The sequence below is a fragment of the Hyaena hyaena genome, unplaced genomic scaffold, assembly GCF_003009895.1.
Source record: "Hyaena hyaena isolate Hyena2069 unplaced genomic scaffold, ASM300989v1 scaffold_1080, whole genome shotgun sequence".
Taxonomy (NCBI): Eukaryota; Metazoa; Chordata; class Mammalia; order Carnivora; family Hyaenidae; genus Hyaena; species Hyaena hyaena.
In genome coordinates this window covers 64517-86777 of record NW_024081704.1, presented here as the reverse complement: position 1 = coordinate 86777, position 22261 = coordinate 64517, and the positions used below count along the sequence as shown (strand labels likewise).

At 45.8% G+C, this 22261-nt stretch overlaps 1 protein-coding gene across 1 annotated transcript in view; it reads left to right on the top strand.

Annotated features, from left to right (window-relative positions):
- The first annotated feature begins 11324 nt into the window (after positions 1–11324).
- Positions 11325–22261, top strand: part of UPB1 (beta-ureidopropionase 1) — a 30156-nt gene continuing 19219 nt past the window's right edge. Inside the window, exons 1-3 of the mRNA XM_039222160.1 lie at positions 11325–11428; positions 17291–17462; positions 19379–19466. Coding sequence (XP_039078091.1) covers positions 11325–11428; positions 17291–17462; positions 19379–19466 — 364 coding nt within the window. The remainder of the gene's footprint in view (positions 11429–17290; positions 17463–19378; positions 19467–22261) is intronic.

The following is a 22261-nucleotide window of genomic DNA, read 5'->3' as shown; positions in this document are numbered from 1 at the left end:
CCATTACATCTCACCTTCCATACCCTATAAAGTCTGTCTCTATTTATAGGCCTACCACAGTGCCTGGTACATAGCAGGTGCTCAAGAAATTTCTAGAGAGCCATTATTATGATGATGAAAACAAGCACCATAACTTACTCATGTTTCACCCCAGTGCCTAGCACAATGTCTGGCACATTCAACACATGTTTATAAAACTAACCAATGAAGAGAGCAAATATTAAGCACCTGTAATATCCTTGTGAAACAAGCTATACAGCCTGCCATGGACTGCTAAAACTCACTCTTTAAAATCCAGACAGGAAAAGTACCCAGTTATTAATTTAATAGAGATGGAGCCACGGATCCTAGAAGCACAGCACGGAAGTCCAGCAGGACACATGATACCAGGTTCAGGAAACTCTTGTTGGGTAGTGGCTGCAGAAACTGAGCCCTACTGGAAGATGGGCTTCTATGGATTGTTCTGGCACAGGCCAGGATTAGTTTGGCTCCCCAAGTGTAGATGGCATGGTCAGACCAACTCACTTAATCAGGCAGAAACCTGGGACTGTAAGAAAGGCTCATGATGATGAAGGGTACCCTGATTCTTAGCAAATTGAAGACTTTACCTGCAGCACCCACAGAGACCCAAAGATGAGGCTCTGGGGCCCTGAGATTTAGCAGTTGGCAGTCTAGGAAGTAGGCCATGTTAGAGTCTGGCAAGAAGTAGGAAGGCCCAGCAACCAGAGTGAGACTCAAAATCTAGATTCAAGTCTTTGGCAGTGCCAAGTTTAAAAGGGGATAGGACTGAGATGCCAGAGAAAAACCTGGGTTTAAAGAAACAAAATGTAGTTTCAAGTACTGAAGCTGGAGTGCAAGAGGGCTTAATGCCTCAAACACAGTAGACTACTTATTCAACTTGGGACATTCATTCAAGCAGGACTAGCAGCAAGGTTGATATATGAATTAGGATTCAGATCCTGGGCTAAGGGCAGGACTTGCCAGTGGTAAGGTTCCTGATGGTACAAAGACCTGGTATCTTATTATAGTACTGCAAGCCCTCCATGATGGATCATTAGCACACACTACAGCCTCTCAGAGCACAAAATCTACTCTGCTTCAGTGTTTGGATTTCAGGATACCAGTATCTAAGAAAGCAAATAGAGTACAGAACACAAACGCATTTGGCTTGGCTTCACAAATATCTAATTCTTTCTGTATACCGGTTCACCCCTAGGTTATGTGTATAGCTGTGTACTTACTTGGTCTCTTAACCCCCATTCAGTGTTTTTCCCTCTCTAATTGAGCCCCAACCACTCAATTACTCTTTACAGGGGCACCTGGGTGGCTCAGTTGGTTAGGCATCCAATTTCGGCTAACGTCATGATCTTGCAGTTTGTGGGTTCAATGAAGCCCCACATCCAGCTCTTCACTGACAGTGAAGAGACTACTTGGGGTTCTCTCTCTCCTCTCTCTGCCCCTCCCATGATTTCTCTCTGTGTCCCAAAGCAAATAAACAAAAAAAGAAAGAAAGTAAGTAAGAAATTACTCTTTAAAACCACAAGATATTTGTTTCCTCTGATTCTGTGACCAGAACTCCAGTCACTATTTGGTCCTAGAATCTAGGTCCACTCACACTAGCAATAAAAATGACCCTTTTTGTTTAAAACCAACCAAACCAAATACACTAATAATGATAATATTAATAATAAAATCTCCTCATCACTTGGTCCTTCAGTAAAACACACTTGCTGAGTTTCACTTCTTCAGATACCAAACTGTCTTGTATTATTCTATGGTCTGGGTATGCTTCTTTGGCTTTAATATGCCTAAGTTGTTTTGTTTTGATTTGGTTCATGTTAAAGCAACACACACAGATCAGGGACCATGTGGTTCAACTACCCATCTGATGAATGCCTTTCTTCTACAATACTCCCACCAAGTGGTCATCTAGACTGTACTTGAACACCCAGAATCACTGAGAAATAACTGCTGGCAGAGTCAGCCTATTTCATTTTGGATCACCTTTTGGAAATAACTGCTTTGGGTTGAAATATGCCTCCCTGAGTTTCTATCCATTGACTCTAGCTCCTCTCCTTAGGGCAAAATGGAACAAATATAAATCTCTTATATGTGGCCACCTTTAGATAGTCTGAATAAAGTGACAATATTCTTCCTGACTTTATTTGCTTTTTGTTTTGCTAATGTTCCCAGTGCCTTTGACTATCTGTTGTTGTTAAATGTTCTCACCAACATTACTCTTTCTTTTCTGAATGTATTCAAGATGATTTACATGCTTTGTATCTAGCCCAGAGCTAGACAAATTTCAGGTGTGCTCTAGACACTACACCTCTCAATATGCAGCCTAAGACTTTAACAGCTTTTCTGGCAGCCACAACACATTGTTGGATCACATTGAGCTTATAGACAACTAAGTATCTCTAAATGCCACATGTTTTGCTGCTAAGCCTATTTCATATTTATGTAATTGTTTTGGGGGGGATAAGGATGTATAAAAGGTTTATTTATCACATGGACACTTCATGAAATTTGGTTCCCCTAAAGGGATTTTGCATTCCTAATGATACACAAGTCTGTGCTTAGTTTGCTAGCCTAAATGATTAACAAACTAGTGATAGCTCATGTACTGGATTTCAGCTTTGGCTAGTCAGCTTTGCTTTATATTATGACCTCAGGTGCAGCCTTCCTCAAAAATTACTCATCATTTAAATGTATACTCATCACCAGAAGAACTGGTGGAAAGAGTATAAATGATTCAGTGCAAAGACATTATCACCACTGGAAAAACACCTCAAAGACAAGTATCCAGTACATTAAGGATGATAGATTTATGATTTCCCATGGGAATATTATATTCAAACATCTTTTTCCTTTATTAAAAATAATTAGCTTAACAAATTATCTTACAAAACAAACAACCCAGTGAAGAAATGGGCAGAAGATATGAACAGACACTTCTCCAAAGAGGACATCTACATGGCCAACAGACACATGAAACGATGCTCAGCGTCCCTCCTCATCAGGGAAATACAAATCAAAACCATACTGAGATACCACCTCACGCCAGTCAGAGTGGCTAAAATGAGCAAATCAGAGAACTCTAGATGCTGGCGAGGATGTGGAGAAATGGGCACCCTCTTACACTGTTGTTGGGAATGTAAACTGGTGAAGCCCCTCTGGAAAACAGTGTGGAGGTTCCTCAAAAAATTAACCATAGAACTCCCCTATGACCCAGCAATAGCACTGCTAGGAATTTACCCAAGGGATATAGGAGTGCTGATGTACCCCAGTGTTCATAGCAGCACTCTCAACGATAGCCAAAACATGGAAAGAGCCTAAGTATCCATCAATGGACTAATGGATCAAGAAGATGTGGTTTATCTATACAATGGAATACTACATGGCAATCAGAAAGAATGAAATCTGGCCATGTGTAGCAACATGGATGGACCTTGAGGGTGTTATGCTGAGTGAAGTCAGTTAGGCAGAGAGGGACAAATACCATATGTTTGCATGTATAGGAGGAACTTAACGGAGGACCGTGGGGGAGAAGAAGGGGGGAAACAGTGGGGGAGGGGGAGAGAGGCAAACCATGAGATACTCTTGAATGCTGAGAACAAACTGAGGACTGATGGGTGTGGGGGAGAGGGGGGAGATGGGCATAGAGGAGGGCACTTGTGGGGATGAGCACTAGGTGTTATATGGAAACCAACTTGATAATAAACTATTTGTTTAAAAAAATTATCTTACAGAGATGACACTGTGTAAGTTTTCTTCCTTTTTTTTTTTTAAGTAGGCTTCAGGCCCAGTGTGAAACCCATTGCAGGGCTTGAACTCACAGCTCTGAGATCAAGACCTGAGCTGAGACTGTGAGTTGGATGCTTAACCAGTTGAGCCACCCAGGTTCTCCTGTATAGATTTTTAATTTTTTTTAATGGTTTGTGTATTTCTTTTTTTTTTTAATGTTTTATTTATTTCTAGGAGAGAGAGAGAGGGTGAGCAGGGGAGGGTCAGAGAGAGAGGGAGTCGCAGACTCTGAAACAGGCTCCTGGCTCTGAGCTGGCAGTCAGCACAGAGCCCGACGCGGGGCTCGAACCCACGAACGGCGAGATCATGACCTAAGCGAAAGTCGGACGCTTCACCAACTAAGCCACCCGGGTGCCCCTGTTTTATTTATTTCTGAGAGAGAGAGAGAGAGAGACAGACAGACAGACAGAGACAGAGACAGAGAGACAGCGTGAGCAGGGGAAGGTCAGAGAGACAGGGAGATACAGAATCTGAAACAGGCTTCAGGCTCTGAGCTAGCTGTCAGCACAGAGCCGGACGCGGGGCTCAAACCCACGAACCGTGAGATTATGACCTGAGCCTAAGTCGGATGCTTAACTGACTGAGCCACCCAGGTGCCCCTCCTGTATAGATTTTTAAAGATTTTTCAACTAAGCTTATTTGATGATTTCAAATCAAAGGAAGAGGAATGGATATTGTTATCCTCATTTGGGTTTTTTTAAGTTTATTTATCTATTTTGAATGAGAGAGAAAGCAGCATGACAGGGGATGGACAGAGAGAAAGGGACAAAGAATCCCAAACACACTGCGCTGTCAGCACACAGAGCCCAAAGCGGGGCTCAGTCTCACAAACCATGAGATCATGACCTGAGCCAAAATCAAGAGCTGGATGCTTAATCAACTGAGCCACCCAGGCACCCCTTGTTATTCTCATTTATAGATAAAGAAACAAAGCTCAGAAACGGCATGATTTGTCTATGGTTACATAGCCAAAAAAGTATAGAACCAGGGTTGAACCCCAAGTCCTTGGATTTCTAGTCCAGTGCAGTTCCCATTGTACCCATAGCATTCCAGTACAAATGTGGCCCAGTCCTAGCCTTAAGGCACTAATATCCAAGGAGTTCTCCAGGTGTTAGACAACATGTGTTCTACTTGCCCTCACTCTTCACATAAAAAAAGGAGAGGGGAGCCTCAATGAAAGCAGTTCTTACAATATTTAAGCGATGCCAAGCTCTAGTAATAATAAAATCATAAAATTTCTGAGAATTAGTCCACTACCTTTAAATTAACAGATTAGGAAGTGCTATCAAGTAATTTACCTAAAGCTGCAATTACCTTATAGCAAACCAGGATTAGAACCTGTTTATATACCCAATTCAATGTTCTATCTGTTACAATGAACTGTTTCTCAAAATACAAGTAGGCTGTATACAAGTAACAGCTGTCTGTTACCTACATCTAGGACTTTCTGAAAATGGAATCTGAAACACATTCTCTACAATTCAAGAATGTTATGGCCAAGGATCCCACCAAACTCTCAATACAAAGAAATATGAACTAGGAGGCTAATTAGAGAGTGATGAACCATGACGTACTGAACCAGCAACTTCCCATGAACGGAACACTGCTATATGAAGTAGCCCGCAAGGATGGACTCTCTCCCCCAATATCTATTGTAGTTGTTGTACACAGGATTTGGACTACTTGTATCCTAGATGATCAGGGGGCAAAGGCTGAGAGTCTTATTGAAAGGAGATGATTATGAATTTGCTACAGCCAATTGTGGTCTTTTTAAAAAGCAGGCTAAATAAGTAGGTACTGAGTTTACATATGTAAAAAGGACTCACCAAGTGACTATAAACATTTATAAATATTGACATGCTGTCCAATTTGGTTCAACAATAATTTGCTGCAGTTATATGCAAAGCTCTGTAGATTCAAAGACATGTCATACCTCTATCTTCAAGAAACTTCACAGATTGAATATTTTGGCAACACAGAAATGGGAACTTAGGTAAGCCTAAAGAAGTCATCAAAGGCTTTATTGAAGAGATACTTGAATCTTAAGGTTTGGGTAAGAACTATATAAATCAACAAGGAGCTAAACAAAGACAGAGGCATGAAGTGATATGGAATGTACAACTAGAAGCAGTTTAACAATACTGGAATCCAAAGTATAGGGAAGGAAAGAATGACGGCATGAAATGAGGTCAAATCCATGTCCTCTTGGACTTCAGACTAAACTAATGGAGTGCCCTTGAAAAACAGATCACCGTAGGAATCAAGGCCAATGGAGAATTTGAAGTTGGGAGGCAGAAAGACTGATTATGAGTTGAAATGATTTAGGAAATGATGAGAGCCTGTACAAGGAATGTACAAGTAGCAATAGGAATGGAAAAGATGCATCAGATAGGCCATATTCCAGAAAAAATTGAGGCTACTGAATGACATTATCTGAGGGATGTGGTTTCCTGATCTAAATATTTCTTTCAGGGCCTCTCCTGATGCTTCCACCATCAGAGGTTCCTTCTACAGAATTTCAACAGTCCCTTGAACTCAATGGAGTTGATCAGAGCATTCTAGTGTTGGTCAACTAACATTACAGTGGATTATGCAAGTTTAATAAGAATAAAGAAGGCCTTGCAGGGAAGAACATGGCTAGTCCAGAGAGGGGAAGCAAGTCAAACAAAGGATAAAGCAAAACAAAAGAGAAACCATTCAGGCCACTAAAAGGTAGACAAAGAAACTTCATAAATCACCATTATGGCTGAACTGGCTCTGCTCTGCTACAAAATCCATTTTCAGTCAGCTTGGATATACTATTCCAAAACTCTTTCATGTGAGACACTTAGGTCTACATAAGGATAATAATGATACAATGAACCCTAGCAAACAAAGAACTGTGTCTTCTGAGCTGAGGAACACTATGCAGAGACAAGTTAACACTGAAATTGGACCTCTAGAAAGTTACTTAGAAATCAAGTCACCTCAGGGAGCTTTGGTTGCTCAGTCAGTTGAGTTTCCAACTCTTGATTTCGGCTCAGGTCATGGTCCCAGGGTTAGGAGATTGAGCCCTCTGTTGGGCTCTGCGCTGAGCATGGAGCCTGCTTGGGGTTCTCTTTCTCTCTACCTCTGCCCCCTCTCTTTCACTCTAAAAGATAAATAAATAAATAAAATATTTAAAAAAAAAAAAAGAAATTGGGTCACCTCAGTTTTCCCCCATGACTACCAGACAAATATTGTCTCCTGTATTTTCATTTCTACTAAGTGTCATGTTTAACTTGGAAATCTGACAAATACCAAGAACCTTTGCCCCATAGTTCACAGTATTACTGGGAGGAGGAAATAGGACAGAAAGAGGCAAAAGCTGGTGTGTGCTGTGAAGTGCTAAATCATGGCATCAGAAGCCCTCTAGCTCATAGGAGAAAAGGGGACAGGTGGGATTTCCATGTCATGGCCTTTGCAAGGATTGCTCACCCATGATTATCATAAAAGTTTAGTCCTTCAAATGTTGATAAGCAGAGGCCATACTACTTTAAACACTTTCCTTAAGAATTAAAATTAATTGGCTGTACCTGGGTGGTTCAGTCAGTTGAGTGGCTGAGCATCCAACTCTTGATTTTGGCTCAGGTCATAGTTTCATGGTCATGAGATCGAGCCCTGCATGGGAGTGGGGAGACTTAAGGTTTCCTCTCTCTCTCTCTCTCTTTCCCTCTACCTCTCCCCTGCTCATCTTCTCTCTCTCTCTCAAAAAAAAAAAAGAATTAAAATTAATGCACATTGTGAATTTAAAATTAACACCTAAAAACAAACACTAATACATTTTTAACAAATGTGCTCTCTCTATAAAACCAGTCTCTATAATGAACTTCTTTTGTCATAAATAAGCATGTAAGTATTACAATAATATTTTATTAGAATTAGGAAAGGCTTAGTTCATCTCTGTAAACTACCTTCCCAGCCTCTTTCCCTCCCCTACCCTCTTATAACAGGAAAACTGAGATAAAGGTTGAACCCAGACTACACTGTAGATTTCCTGATTCCTAGTCTAAGGCTCTTTTTTCTATTAAATAATCTTTAATAAAATATTTCAAGTATAAGGAGAAGCATAATAATGAATACTCAGATTTTTAAAAAAATGTTAATATCATATGCTATAAATCTTTTTTGGGGGGATAGGAAATGATGCTTTAATGCTTTAAATCTTTTTTTTTAATTTTTAATGTTTTAAATTTATTTCTGAGAGAGAGAGGGAAAGGCAGCATGAGCAGGGAAGAGTCAGAGAGAGAGGGAAGACACAGAATCTGAAGCAGGCTCCAGGCTCTGAGCTAGTAGTCAGCACAGAGCCTGATGCGGGGCTTGAACCGACGAACCGTGAGATCATGGCCTGAGCTGAAGTCAGACGCTTAACCGACTAAGCCACCCAGGCACCCCAATTCTTCAAATCTTTTTTAAAAAGAATTAAATATTATATATTTATATATCAGCTCATTCCTCTAATCCCATTCTCCTACCTCCTTCTCCAGAGATAACCACCATATTGAGGTTGTGGCATATTTCCATAAACCACACCATGTTGCCACAAAAAAAGATGGTCTTCAAAACAGGGAGGAGACCCTTATTGTATGCTTGCATGCAGTTAAAACCTTTGGGGCTTGGCTAGGCATTTCTTTAATTTTAAAAAATGTTTAATGTTTATTTATTTTTGAGAGACAGAGAAAGAGCAGGGAAAGGGCAGAGAGAGACACAGACACAGAATCCGAAGCAGGCTCCAGGCTCCGAGCTGTCAGCACAGAGCCTGACATGGGGCTTGAACCCACGAGCCACGAGATCATGACCTGAGCTGAAGTCAGATGTTTAACCTACTGAGCCACCCAGGCGTCCCTTGTCTAGGTATTTCAAAAAGAAACTAGGGCAGAGCTTAAAGTCTTTTTTAATGATTACCACAAAAGGATCTAGTGAAGTGTCTTACTGTTTAAAGTGAAAAATAAATTAGGCAAATATAAAAATTTAAATATGACTTTTTAAAATCTTTCTCAAGTTAGCATTTCGTATTTGTGAAATCCTGGTTTATAATGACCTAGTATGAACAACCTGTCACTGAACATAGGGAAAGATGGATTAAGCAATTTAACCAGTAATAATAGTTTCTACTTCTGCTTCAAGGTCCAGCTCAAATATAACCATCTTAATGAATCTGCCCGTGATCCCATCAGAATTAATTCCTTCACCAGTCATTTATTGAGGTGCCAGAGCTCTGTAGACACAAAAGCAGATCAGACCCAGTTCCTGCTTATGGCTCAGAAATAATTACACAATAGTTTTTGATAAATGCTCTAATAGAGGTATCCATAAAGGGTTCATGAAGCCTATATCTTTCCTAGAGCAATTGGAGAAGAGGCTATAGACAAGGCAATATTTGAGCCCATTTGCAGGATAAGTAGGAATTCACAAAACTCTATCTTCTGATAAAATGTCATTTCAGGTAGGGAGACATTGAATGTGACGGTATAAAGGATGGTAAGATACTAGTTTTAGAAAGACAACTAGGGATAGACATCAGAGGTAGAAGGATAAGTTAAAAGACTAGCAACAAGCCAAGCAAAAGAGGACATGATTATAGGCATGGGGTGGGAGGGTGAAGGATTTTAACAACATTTAGGAGATAAATTTAGCAGAATTTGATGCTTGATTGTGCAGGAGAAAGAAAGACCGTGGAGGAGTTGGAGTAACTCCCAAAGGCTTGGCTTGGCAAAATGAGTGGGCAGTGAGGCCATTAACTAAAATAAGAAATATCATACGGAAGATAAGAACAGGGCTGAGAAGTATAGTGTGTGTGTGTGTGTGTGTGTGTGTGTGTGTGTGTGTGGTTTCCTCTGAGGCATTTTGAGTTGTAATGAGATTTCTTCTATTAGGCCTTAAACAATGTCCTTTTCTAGGCCAGAAATCACCCCTTCCTCTGAACTCCATAGAATACTGTATACCTTTTTCACATCAAATTATTTAAATCTGCTGTTATCTCTCAATATTTACAAGTTTGTCCCTACCTTAAACCAAGAAGAAAAAGTACTAGTCTTGTTCTCTGTGCATTGTCCTTATCTCAGAGCCTTAGATGCAAAAAGCTTCAGCCAAAGTTTGCATTCTTGAAAAGGGAGCTCCATCAGATAACTGGAAACTGCCAGTTAGCAGTTGTGTGTTACTGACTTATATAAAATATCAAAAGCATTTGGTCTACAGCCCCCCACTTCTAGCTCCTTTTGTGCTTATCTATCTCATCTTCCTCTTAACCCTGCAAGGTAGTTGTATTCCTATTTTACAGATAAAGCAACAGAAGGCCAGAGTGTCTGAATAACCTTCCTGGGGCCACAAGGTTTGCAAGTTGCTTAACCACGATTGGGGCCCGCTTGCTTCACCACCAGAGTTGAGCTGCTCTGTCCTATTTATCACTTGGGCTGAAAAGTGGACCTTCTTTGGCTCACGAAGGAGTAGCACTCTCCGGATCAGGAGAATTGCGAGAGGGGCCTCACCCCTACCATCTCAGGAGAAAGCGCCCCCTCCTAGGAAGGTGCCCCTGTGGGCACATTCAGTGCAGACGTCAGCGCTCGGAGGGGGCCCAAGGGTCCGGAGAGTGAGCCGCTGCCCAGGGACCCAGCATTTTGCAGTATGCACTCCACGAAAGCGCACGGGATCACTCGACCCTTCGCTCAAGCTATGAGCGAGGCCAGGGCTCTGACCCCGAAGCTCGGGGTGGGCGCGCGCGGCCGGGGCTCCCAGCCTGGCCCCTCGCGGGGCTAGAAGTCCTCACAAACACCGGGCAATGGAAGACGGGGGTACAGCCACTGCCCTTGGGACACTGAAACTCGTCCGGTAACTTCCTCCGCAATCCCGTGCGGTGGGCCGGCCCGGCTTGCTGCCCATGTTCAGCGGACCCCAGAACGAGTTCCGGGCGGGGAGAAGCCCTGCCCACGGGCTGTGAAGGGAACCTGCCCCGCGAGGGTCCAACAGGACTTGCCAGGCACTTCCCTCAGACCGCACCGCTGCCTCCGGGAGGCAGGGCCCGGGCCTGCCTCATCGCCTCTCTGGGTTCTCGGTCCCGCCCCACACCTCTAATAGGAACCGGACGGCAGGAAAGGCTAGAGAGGCCAGAGAGAGCGAGCAACAGAACGGTCCTGCGGACCACCCCCACCTCCGAAGTCCACAGGAAGGAAGCAGCGACAGCGAGCTGCCTGCGGCTAAGGCGTGAGGGCTTGGGGCAGTCGGCCGTGGAATGGGCGTGTCCTGGAGCATGCGGGAGGAGGTGCGAAGGGCGAAGGGCAAAGGGCGGTTCCACCCGCGAAGCCCTGGAGCGCTGATTGGCTGCGCGACGTGGAGGCGCGAGGAGGAGGCGTGTCCTCACGTGAGCCCGGCCCGGGCCCATGGTGCGCAGGGAGAGGGGAAAGCTCGTGCGCGAACCTGGCTTTAGGCCCCTCCTTCTCCTCTTTCTGGGGGCAAAGGGTAGGCAGTTTTAGTTTGGACCTTGGCTCTTGCAGACTCCTGTCATGGAGGGGCCTGAATGGGAGTCGCTGGAGCAGTGCTTGGAGAAGTACCTGCCACCCGCAGACTTGAGGGAGGTGAAACGCATTCTCTATGGCAAGGAAACCAGGTCTGGGGCCCAGAGGCTGGGGTGGGGAGACCTTGGGGCCAGCAAGTATGGGTCTGGGGAACCAGGGAGAGTGCTTCAGGATCTGAAGGGCTCTGGGTGGGCAATGAAGATCTGAGTTGATTAGTAGAGACCTTAGGAAGTCTAGATGTGGCAGCTTTGGGCCTCTCAGTGTTTGCACAACCCCCAAGTGACCTTTACAAGCCACTTTTCTCCTTGTTGCCCAGCACCCAGAAGGGAAAAGAACCTGGGAGGGAAAAAAAAACAGGTTTTTACTCTCTGTGACTTTCTCTGTGGCCACCTGGCTCTCCTTCCCTACTTCCAGTGACCATCCTTCTCCCCAGAACTAGGCTTCTACCCTGGGTGTCTGTTTGGGTCAGTGCCTCCAGCCAGAGCCCCCCCCAGCAGTTCAACTGATAGCCCAGTCCCAGCCCCTACTTCCTGCAGTGACTGGGCCTCTGGCAGATCCTTGGAGGTAGAGGCCAACTGGATCTGGTTGGAGAAGGAAGTGTTCTCACTGGCAAGCCACAGGAGTTAGTTACCACCATCAGTGCAAATGTTTTCCCATTCCCAGCCGGTCGTGTGCATCACTAGGACTTTGTGAGATTAGCACACTGCTGGACACTACTTCCAGCACAAAGCTGGAAGATACTTTCCCTTTCACTCTTGTTTTTCTTCAGCTGGCTGCAGTGGAGTTACTGCCAGAGGGCCAGATCTCAGATATAAGAGTGCTAGTGGATGGTGAAAGTAGAACAACTGTCTCTAGGGGTAGGAGTGGTATAGAACTTGGTCAAAAAGGGCTCTTCCTAGCCAAAGAGGGACACCCAGGACAGGATGAACTTCAGGGTCCCTCCTGAAATCATGCTGGACTACTGCTTTCCATCACACCTGTCAAGAGGGTATCTTAATCAAGGGTCTCAGGATGGAAATAGGTTTGTTTTAAAGATGAGGTGGGGGCCCCCTGGGTGGCTTAGTCGGTTAAGCGTCCGACTTTCGCTTAGGTCATGATCTCGCGGTTCGTGGGTTCGAGCCACACGTCGGGCTCTGTGCTGACTGCCAGCTCAGAGCCTGGAGCCTGTTTCAGAGTCTGTGTCTCCCTCTCTCTCTGACCCTACCCTGCTCACACACACACTCTCTCTCTCCTAGAAATTAAAAAAAAAAAAAAAAGATGAGGTGGGCATGTCATTCTAGGAAAAGAAGTAGAGTTTGTGGGTGTTAGGGAGAAATAAAGCACAAGAGTCTTGGGAAAAGAGAAATAAGTGTTTTGTATAGGTGACTGGCTGGAGAACATTCTAGAGATGGGGATAAGGACTCTCTTGCAAGACGCATTTTGTGCGAGCATTCAGATCCTTCAGAGTGGGGAGGGATTAAAATGGGAGCCAGCGTCTATTGGTCAACAACAACTAGGCCTCATCCTGGGGCTTGCCTTACAGTAACTTTTCATGAAAAGGTTCTATTCCACTCAGCAGTGAGCCCTTCCAGGCCTTATCTCTAGGGTATAAACCTTTGTACTTGCTCAGTCCTTGCAGTTGGGTGGGATTTGGCTATGCACAGGATTGTAAACTAAAGATAGAAAATTATTAGTCATTTAAAAACTCTTCTTTCACTTAAACCCCTGCTTACTCTTCATTACCTGACTCAGACCTGGCCACCTCTGTGAAGGCCTGGTGGAGCTTGAGTCTTCAGCCCCTGCTTTGGACTCCTGACTGCGTTCCACACCTCACCTTCTCTCCCAGTTATCTGCTGTGTCAAACACAAACATGATGCTTAGTGAATGTTTGCTAAGTGAATGGGTTTTTGCCTGGGCCAGGCAGATGAAATCCCCAAAGAACACAGACACTCAATTTTAAGACAGCCAGAACCCAGAAGCATTTATTCATTTAACAAATATTTATTGCATGTTTATTTTTGTCTTGGGCACTGGGAGTACAAGGATGAGTAAGCCATGGTTCCCACCCTGTAGTGACTTTCTGTCTTTTGATGGTTGTCCTACATTGTGAGAGAAAGATGCAAGGAGAGCTGGAGAGAGTGTACATGTATGTGCAAGGTTGGGGGAGGGTCAGGAAGCCTTCTCAGGGGCACCATGCTTGGACTGCATCCTGAAGGAGATGGAGAAGTTGGTTTGGAGACAGGAAGCACTCAGGTACCCCGGGTCTAGGCCCAGACACCAGGGAACATGCTCATTCACAGACTGTAGGTGTAGAATGTTGTGAGGAGAAGGCAAAAGTGGCCATGGTGGACCCAGGGGCTCTGTACACCCTGCTAAAGCAGCAGAACCTGTCCTAATGGTGGTGGGAGCTTTCAAAGAATTTGGAGGCAAGGATCATGCCAGTTTCTGGCTTGGACCCTCAGGTGGCTGATTCATCCATCTGATGAGGAGCAGCTTTGGAGAAGGCTACTGAGTTGAATTGGGGGTGCTGTTCAGTTTTCTAGAGCTGCTGTAACACATTACCACACACTGGTGGCTTAAACCAAAAGAAATTTATTCTCACAGCCCTGAAGACCAGAAGTACAAAATCAAGTTGTCTTCAGGGCCATACCTCCAAAAACTCTGGGAGGGAATCCTTCCTGGCCTTCTCTAGTTTCTGGTGGCTTCTTATATCCCTTGGCTTGTGGCAGAATCACCCCAATCTCTGTATCTGTCTTTACATGGCTACCTCCTCTTCTCCCCGTGTCTCTCCTCTGGGCATCTCTGATAAGAATAACTGTCACCGGATTCAGGGCTCTCCTGGATAATTCAGGATGATCTTATCTTGAGATCTTTAGTTACATCTGCAAATACCCTTTTTCCAAATAAGGCTCTTATTCACAGGTCTGGGTATTAGGATGTGAACATATCTTTTTTTTGCGGGGGGGTGTCACAGTTCAACCTACTACAGGGACTGTGCAGAGGTGGTCCTCATGGGGGGAAGCTGGGCTTGGGACTGTCCTCCTTCTAAGCGGAAGACTGGGTGCAGAGTGGGAGGGGCCCTGGGTGGGTTTCTGGAGAACCTGCTGTTAAAGGAATCAGAAGAAATGGTGACTTTGCATGACACTCCAGAGGTGAGGAAGCAGGGATGGGGGCCTGAGGCAGGTATCAAGGACACTGAGCAGGATAGGGACAGAGTATCTGATAGTAAGGGAAGTCTAGAAGGATGAAGACAAGTGTTTGAATCTCTCCCACTGCTAAAGCCAACCAGAAGGCCAGTGGCAGTTTGGAGTGGGGGAGTGGGCCCCAGGGAGCAGGGGGCTGAAGAAGGTGTGGGAGGTGAGGGCTTCAGGGAAGCTCCCTATGAAGGGGAGGTGAGGAGAGCAAACGAGATAACCAGAAGGACCTACGGAGAGTGTGCCTCCCTACTTAAAATTTTTTTTTCTCTGTTATTTATTTTTTTAATAGGAGAGACTCAAGTAGCTTTAATAGTGGATGTGGTAGGTCTGTAGGAAACAGGGTGAGGTGTCCAAGCTATGCATATTGTTAAGTAAAAAAGGAGTAAGTGGAAGAACAGAATACACAGAAGGACACCAACGTAGTTTACACACATTTAGGAAAATATTGGAAAGGGACCTAAAACATTAAGAGGGGTTGCCTCTGAGGTTTGGGACAGGAGCTCAGGGGTGGGATGGAGAGAGGACCTCATTTTTCCCTTGATATCATCCTTTCCCACTGTTTGATTTTTTTTCTCCCACAAGCATGTGTTTCTTTTGTAGCAAAGCTCTAGTTTAATTATTTAAAACGCTGATGGTAAACGAGCTATTAGTGGGGAAAGATGAAGTTCCAGAAGCTAGAGGTTGCAGAGGAGGCAGGAGCTGGGCTCCCTCAGGCCATGTCTGCCCTGACCCTGGGTTGGGGAGGGGGGGCGGTGGGGGAGGGGCCTGGGAGGGTATGGTGGGGCTGAGCAGGAAATGATGGGCTTTACTCCTTAACATTAGAGGTAAGGCCATGAGGGGCCTTTGTAGCAGGATAAGGGGTAGAAAGGCAGAAGGTCGACTCTAGGGACCAAGAGACGGTTTTGGGCAGCACGGAGCCTCTGTGAGGTTGTGATTCATCTGGTCTCTGCCCCCACCTGAGCCATAGCTGGTCTATGTCCCAACACATCCCTGTGCCAAGCCTTTGGTGAGCATATGACTTGTTTATGGAATGGGACTCGAGGGTCTGTTGGGTTCTGCAAGACTAAGGGGGGGGCGGGACCTAGTGATGGACCACCTGGATAACAGGAGGGTAGAGGTAACTAGACAACAGGGGAGTGCTGAGAAGAGACAGAGCCCTGAAGGTAGCTCCATGTGAGGATGAGTGGCCTGGCCTACACCATCTCAAGCCTAGGAGAATGAGTGTCCACAGGGAGCTGGATGGGGGCAGGGGACAGCACTCAACATAGTAACAAGGCAGGGAGGCTGCATATCACAGAGTAACGGGGCTCATGGTGGTGGAAGGACGGGGAGAGAGCCAACAGCTGTGGGCGGTAGATGAGGAAAGACGGAGGGTGAGGGACATGTGTCATCCAGGTGACAGCTACAGATGAGCTTGCAAAGGTGAGACAAGATCTCTTCCATCTGTTATCTTCCCATGATGAGACCCAGACTGAGGATGGGTCTGGCAAGATGTCTCCCAAAGGATGGTCCTCCTTCCCCAGCCTGTGGCCTAAAAGGAAACAGATACACAGAGCCCTTCTTCTCCTGCCCCCAGGGTGACTTGTCCTGGGGCTGAGGTCTGTAGGGGTGGGGAGTCCTTTGCCTGGGGGCAAGAGGACTGTGCCTGAGGCAGTCACAGCAAGGGGAGGCACGGTGTGGGCACTGCTGCTATTTCTAACCTGCTAGCAAACGGAACTCTGACTAGTTGAAAAGCAGGCTGATTGTCAGGGGCGGAACCCAACTTGAAGCTGTCAGGGCCATCACATGGAAACCGCCTGGCAGGGGGCGGTGGCAGGGGGCTTGGGCTGACAGGGCTGTGATTTTGAAAGAAACGTCTTTAAAAAAGTGATTTAAAGTAGGAGAGAAATATTATTATTAGATAATGGCTGTCAGGTTATTTTTTGATGTGTTCTCTGAGTATTTCATAACCATCTCACCCCTAGATGGTAGGGCCTTCCTGGCCAGAGGCCATGTCCCATGCTCTTGCGGGTTTCACCTCAGAGCACAGCACCCAGCCAGCATCAGGAGGTGTTTGCCATTTGGCCAGTGGTCACTTAACTGGGAGATTTTATAAATAATCCACTTGCTTTTGTTAATAAACCACAAACTAGGGTGAGTGCCTGGGCTGTTGGTCTGGATACCTGGGCCTCACCAAGCCCACCCAGCACTGGGCATAGAACTGCCCCCAGTAGGAGCAGCAGCAGGACAGGGTGGTGGGGCTCACCAGAGACTGGTAACCCTTAGTGGTGAATGGTCACAGGACCCTCCCCCATGCTATCAGTCCCCTAAGCACTGTTCTCAGCAGCCACTATGTCTTATCACAGCCTGCCCCAGGCTCAGTCAGCATAGCCTTCTGAATCTAGTCTACAAACATTTTGGAAATCCATTGCCTCTCCTCTTCTGTGCTGACTGCTGGGACTAATCCCACTCTGAGGTCAGTAGCTCTAAAACACCAGCCTCTTGACCAGTCATCCTGCAGCCCCCGCTCTGTTCCCCTGCTTTGCCAGGCCTGAAGACTATGGGTACTTCCCTAGGGAAGTCCATACTCAGCATACTGTCCGTTCTCCACCAGGCAGGGCCCTCCCTCCTCCTGGCCCCCACAAGTGGCCCCAGGCCCTGGGGTGATCTGTGTGCCTTCCTACCAGACACCCCTGCCTCCTCTCTACCAGATAGATGAATATGGGGGGGTTGGAGGTGAATTTTAAATTCAGTAGACCTCATGCAAATTGTCCCCCTTCTACTTTCCTGCCCATTTAGGAAGCTCGATCTGCCTGGAAGGCCTTTTGAAGCTGCCTCTGAAGGGGACTTTGAGCTGCAGGGATATGCCTTTGAGGCGTCAAAGGAACAGCTGAGGCCACCTCGGACCGTGCGCGTGGGACTTGTTCAGAACCGAACTCCCCTGCCTGCCGATGCCCCTGTGGCAAAACAGGTGCAGCCTCTTTTGACCATAAATACACAAACGGAGCTGTGGCTCATTCTTTGTTTTGAACACGTCCACAGTCTCTGGGTCACTGCAGGTCCACTGCTCACTGCAGGTCTGTAGGCACCCCAAGTGTCACCTAGATGCTTCTGCCCTGGCCACCACCTTCCCTGCAGCCCGCATCTCTGGCTCCTCTTTCTCTTCTGGCTCCTACCCTCTCTCTGCCTGCCCCTCCATGTCCTCTCCTGTGATTGATCTGAAGTTCCATTTATCAATTGAGAGGGTGCCCTTCTTTTTGGCTCACGCTGTCTCTCTGCAACTCCGCCTCTCAGTCTCTTACCAGAAGGGTACCTGCTGGCACACACCAGTCAGGACCTGTCTGTCCATCTGCATGTTCCTCTGCCTTGATCCTGAGAGCAGGGACTCACTGAATCCAGATGTCGGTCAGCTGATGGTGTCTCAGGTGGCAGGAATATGATACGCATTTCCTTATGACCTTACAGTTAATATAAATGTGACGGCATCTTGTATGTCCCTAAAGAAACGTGTTATCACAGACACAGGGGATTTGTTGTATATACTTCTTCACAGCATTTCTCCAGCTGCTGAAGCTTTTAAGAGTTTCTCTGCAGAGATTTCCTGGGGATACAGCATGCCTCAGAGCTCCTAGGGATTCTCAAGAAAAGGCCATTGGATTCCAGGTCCAGCACTGTGAATATGCTTCCTCAACCATCCCAGACTGTCAGGAGCAGGGTCACTGTCTCTCCCCTCCACAACAGCACACTTTGCACACTGTCAGCACCTAGCCAATATCCACAGAGCCTTGATGTGCACTTTCACAGGAGAGAGCATTATAAAGTGTGGGTACTCTCTGGGTTTTCAACCTGGTTCTTCTGGTCTTTCTATGAACAAACACTTCCAAACATCTCCTGGGAGCCAGGCATTGTGCTGAGGACACTGAGAAGATGAAGACCCTTTCCTCCTGCCCCTGAGGAGCTCATGGGGTGATGGGAATGACAGACAGTGGAGGAATACAACAGCACAGCAGGAACAGCACCACTAAAGGGACCCACCAGGGAGTCCCAGGCACCTCTTGATGCTCAGCCCTTTGCTGGGAGAGTCACTCTGGAGGACACACAACATGAATAATCATCCCAGGAAGATTGGGTGGAGTGGGGAAGTACATTCCTGATGGGGGACACAGCTAGGAAATGGGATCCATTCATTTGATGATAAGATACACGTAGGAAAATGGAAGTGGCAGGACAACAAGGCATTCCAGAAGCCTCAAGAGCAGGGTGGTAGAAAGTGGACTGTGTCCTAAGGCAAAAGGAGCAGTTAGCCCAGGGGATGGCCATGGTGTGCACTGGGTGTAAGGCCCTCTTGTAGTAAGTAGCAGACAAGCTTATGCACTCCTTTAAGCAACTCCTTAGGGCAGTGGCAAGACAGTCTTCTTCCCGTTCTCCAGGTAAAGAAACAGGCTCTGAAAGGCAACATTGAGTGTATGGAACCCTGGACCCTCTGCACCTCCACCTTTTCCTGCAGATTTTGGACTTGATGAGAGTAGGGTATATCAGAACCCCCCCACCCTACTTGTCCTCTTGCAGCTGCCTAGGTTGGGGTCATTCCACATACATGAGGGTGAGTTCTAAAAGTGGTCTCAACCAGGGGCACCTGGCTCAGTTGGTTAAGTGTCCAACTTTTGCTCGATTCGTGATCTTACAGTTTGTGAGTTCAAGCCCTGTGTCAGGTTCCGTGCTGACAGTGTAGACCCTGCTTGGGATTCTCTCTCTCCCTCTCTCTCTGCCCCTCCCCCACTTGTGCAGCACACTGTCTCTCTCAAAATAAATGAATAAACTTGAAAAAAAAATGATCTCAACCAATAAAAGAAAATGGATTCTAATCCTTGCTTTTTGAATTTCCAGGTCACTGCCCTTCACAGACGCATAGAAGCCATAGCAGAAGTGGCTGCCATGTGTGGAGTGAACATCATCTGTTTCCAGGAAGCATGGAGTAAGTCTGTCTTGGGGAACTTTCTCTGCTGCCTTCAGACAATAGTGTGTTATCTCCATGTCACCAAGAGGACTTCCTGATTTCTGAAAATCTTTTCCTTTCTTATCTATGGAAAGATTATTTTGTCAACAATACCAGAAAGCCAGAAATTCTGGCCTCCCTCCCTCTCATGCACCCCAGTCTGTTGTCTGGTCCTGCCATTTCTTCCTTTCCTCCCCACCTTCTTTTTTTTAAGTTTATTTTATTTTATTTTGAGAGAGAGAGCTAGCAAGCAGGGGAAGCGCAGAGAGAGAGAGAGAGAGAGGGAGAGAGAGAGAGGAAGAGAGAGAAAATCCCAAGCAGGGTTTGTGCTGTCAGCATGGAGCCGGATGTGGGGCTCGATCACTCGAACTGTGAGATCATGACCTGAGCTGAAATCGAGAGTCGGACACTTAACTGACTAAGCCACCCAGGTGCCCCCTCCCCACTTTCTCACCACTGCCCTAGTCAAAGGAGCCATCAGCTCACATCTTGGCTTCTGTAATCGCCTCTAGCTCATCCAGTGTATTCTCCACTTGGGCCCCTTCTCAATGGCTCTTCACACCTTCTAGGAAAGATCTTTACAAAACTCAACTCTGCACCACTTAGTCTGTTCTTTCCACCACCTCTGTGGCCCCATCTCTGCTGGGGTCTGCTCTCACCTCCTTAATCCTTCAGTCCCCTACAACACCCTCTTCCTCCTCCCAGGCCACTGTAGCAGCTGCTCCCTCAGCCTGGCCCTTGTCTACCTCTCCCTCCCACTCTCCTTGCCTTATAGACCCTATGCAACCTTCACATAGAAGCCCAGAGCCCACCTCCCTATCTAACATTACACCCAGGTTACATACTCCTGGTACCATGTACCTTTCTTTTTTCTTTGTCAAAGTTACACAAGCTTATGATTGGAAGTCAAATGGTCTACGAGGTCTGTTACCAAAACATAGCTGTCCTCCTCCCCAGAGGCAACCACTTTCTACTCTTAGCCGGTTCTTTAGGAGTCTACCTCTGTGTTGCTGCTTCCTAATTTTTCAGTTTTGCACCATCTATTAACTTCCCACTGTGGAAGAAGACAGCATTAGTTCCTTGCCTCCTCTGCCTGCTCTGTTCACACATACCCTTCCTATCCTCCATCTGTTCTCTGCCAAACCATTTTCTAGACTTAGATTTCTTTCCCTGAATAACTTTCTGTTTTCCCTAGAATTTACATTGTTTTCTGCACACCTACCCCAAATTCTACCCCAAACTTTCTTCCAGCTTCCTTAGACATGTGAAGCTGCCTACTGGTTCCATCTCCTCCTTTTTTTAAATTTTAAGTTTTTGTTTTAAGTCCAATTAGTTAACATACAGTGTTGGGTTAGTTGCTGGTATAAAATATAGTGATTCAGCAGTTTCCATACATCACCCAGTGCTCATCACAACAAGTGCGCTCCTTAATGCCCATCACCTATTTCACTCCATGTTCCCAACCTGATTCCATCTCCTTGAAGGAAGGTGTCCCCAGAGCCTTCTAGCAGCGCTAGTCTGAATTAGCTGGCTGCACAGGCCTCATCCTGGTGATTTCCCTTCACCATCACGCTGGGGAGTTCCTTTGTCTTGCTTTTGTGCTCTCCTATCCCACATCTTCCTCTTTCTTGCTTTGCTCCCTCTTTTTGGTTGAGTAGTTTTCTGAGAAAGAACACAAAGGAGATCTTGCATATCTGAAAATATGTTCCTCCTACAACTTGCTTCATAGTTTGGTTTGGTGTCAAATTCTGGGTTAGAAATACTTTTCCTTGAGAAGTTTGTACACATTGATCCATTGTCTTCTGATTTTTGGTGTTATTGACTAGTCTAAAGCCATTTTGACTTATGACCCATTGCATATGATCTGTTTATTTTTTTCTAGAAGGTTATAGGATATCCTCTAGTACTTTGAAGTTGCATAATGATATGCCATTGTGTGTATCTATTTTTTAATTTTTTAAATGTTTTTATTATTTTGAGAGAGAGAGAGAGAGAGAGAGAGAGAGAAAGAGAAAGCATGCAAGCAGGGGAGAGGCAGAAAGAGAGGAAGAGAGAGAATCCCAAGCAGGCTCCACCCTGTCAGCTAGATCCCAAGGTAGGGCTCAATCTCACAAACTGTGAGATTGTGACCTGAGCCAAAATCAAGAGGCAAATGCTCAACTGACTGAACTACCAGGTGCTACTGTGTGCCTATTTTAATCCATTATTTTAGGAACTCAGTGGGATCTTCCAGGCTAGAAATTTGGGTCCTTCAGATCTACTGTTAATTAGTGATTTTCTCCCTTTTTTCTTTCCTCTCCTGATACTCTTACTATTAGGATGCTAGAACCCTGGACTGGATCCATAATTTTCTTAAAGTTTTTTTTAAATTTATTTCTAGGAAAGAGAGAGAGAGAGACAGCGTGAGCAGGGGAGGGTCAGAGAGAGAGGGAGATACAGACTCTGAAATAGGCTCCAGGCTCTGGGCTGGCAGTCAGCACAGAGTCTGACGTGGGGCTCGAACCCATGAACCGTGAGATCATGACCTAAGTGAAAGTTGGACACTTAACCGACTAAGCCACCCAGGCGCCCCTGGATCCATAATTTTCTTAAGTATTTCCTCCTATTTTTCATCTTTGTCTTTTTGCTCAGTTTTCTGGTAGATTTTATTTGTCAGCCTTTTTTATATGGTCTTTTGTTTCCGCTGTCATATTTTGAATTTACAAGAGTTCTTTTGCTCTGAAAGTTCCTGTTTTATGACATCCTGTTCTTATTTTATAATTGCAATACTTTCT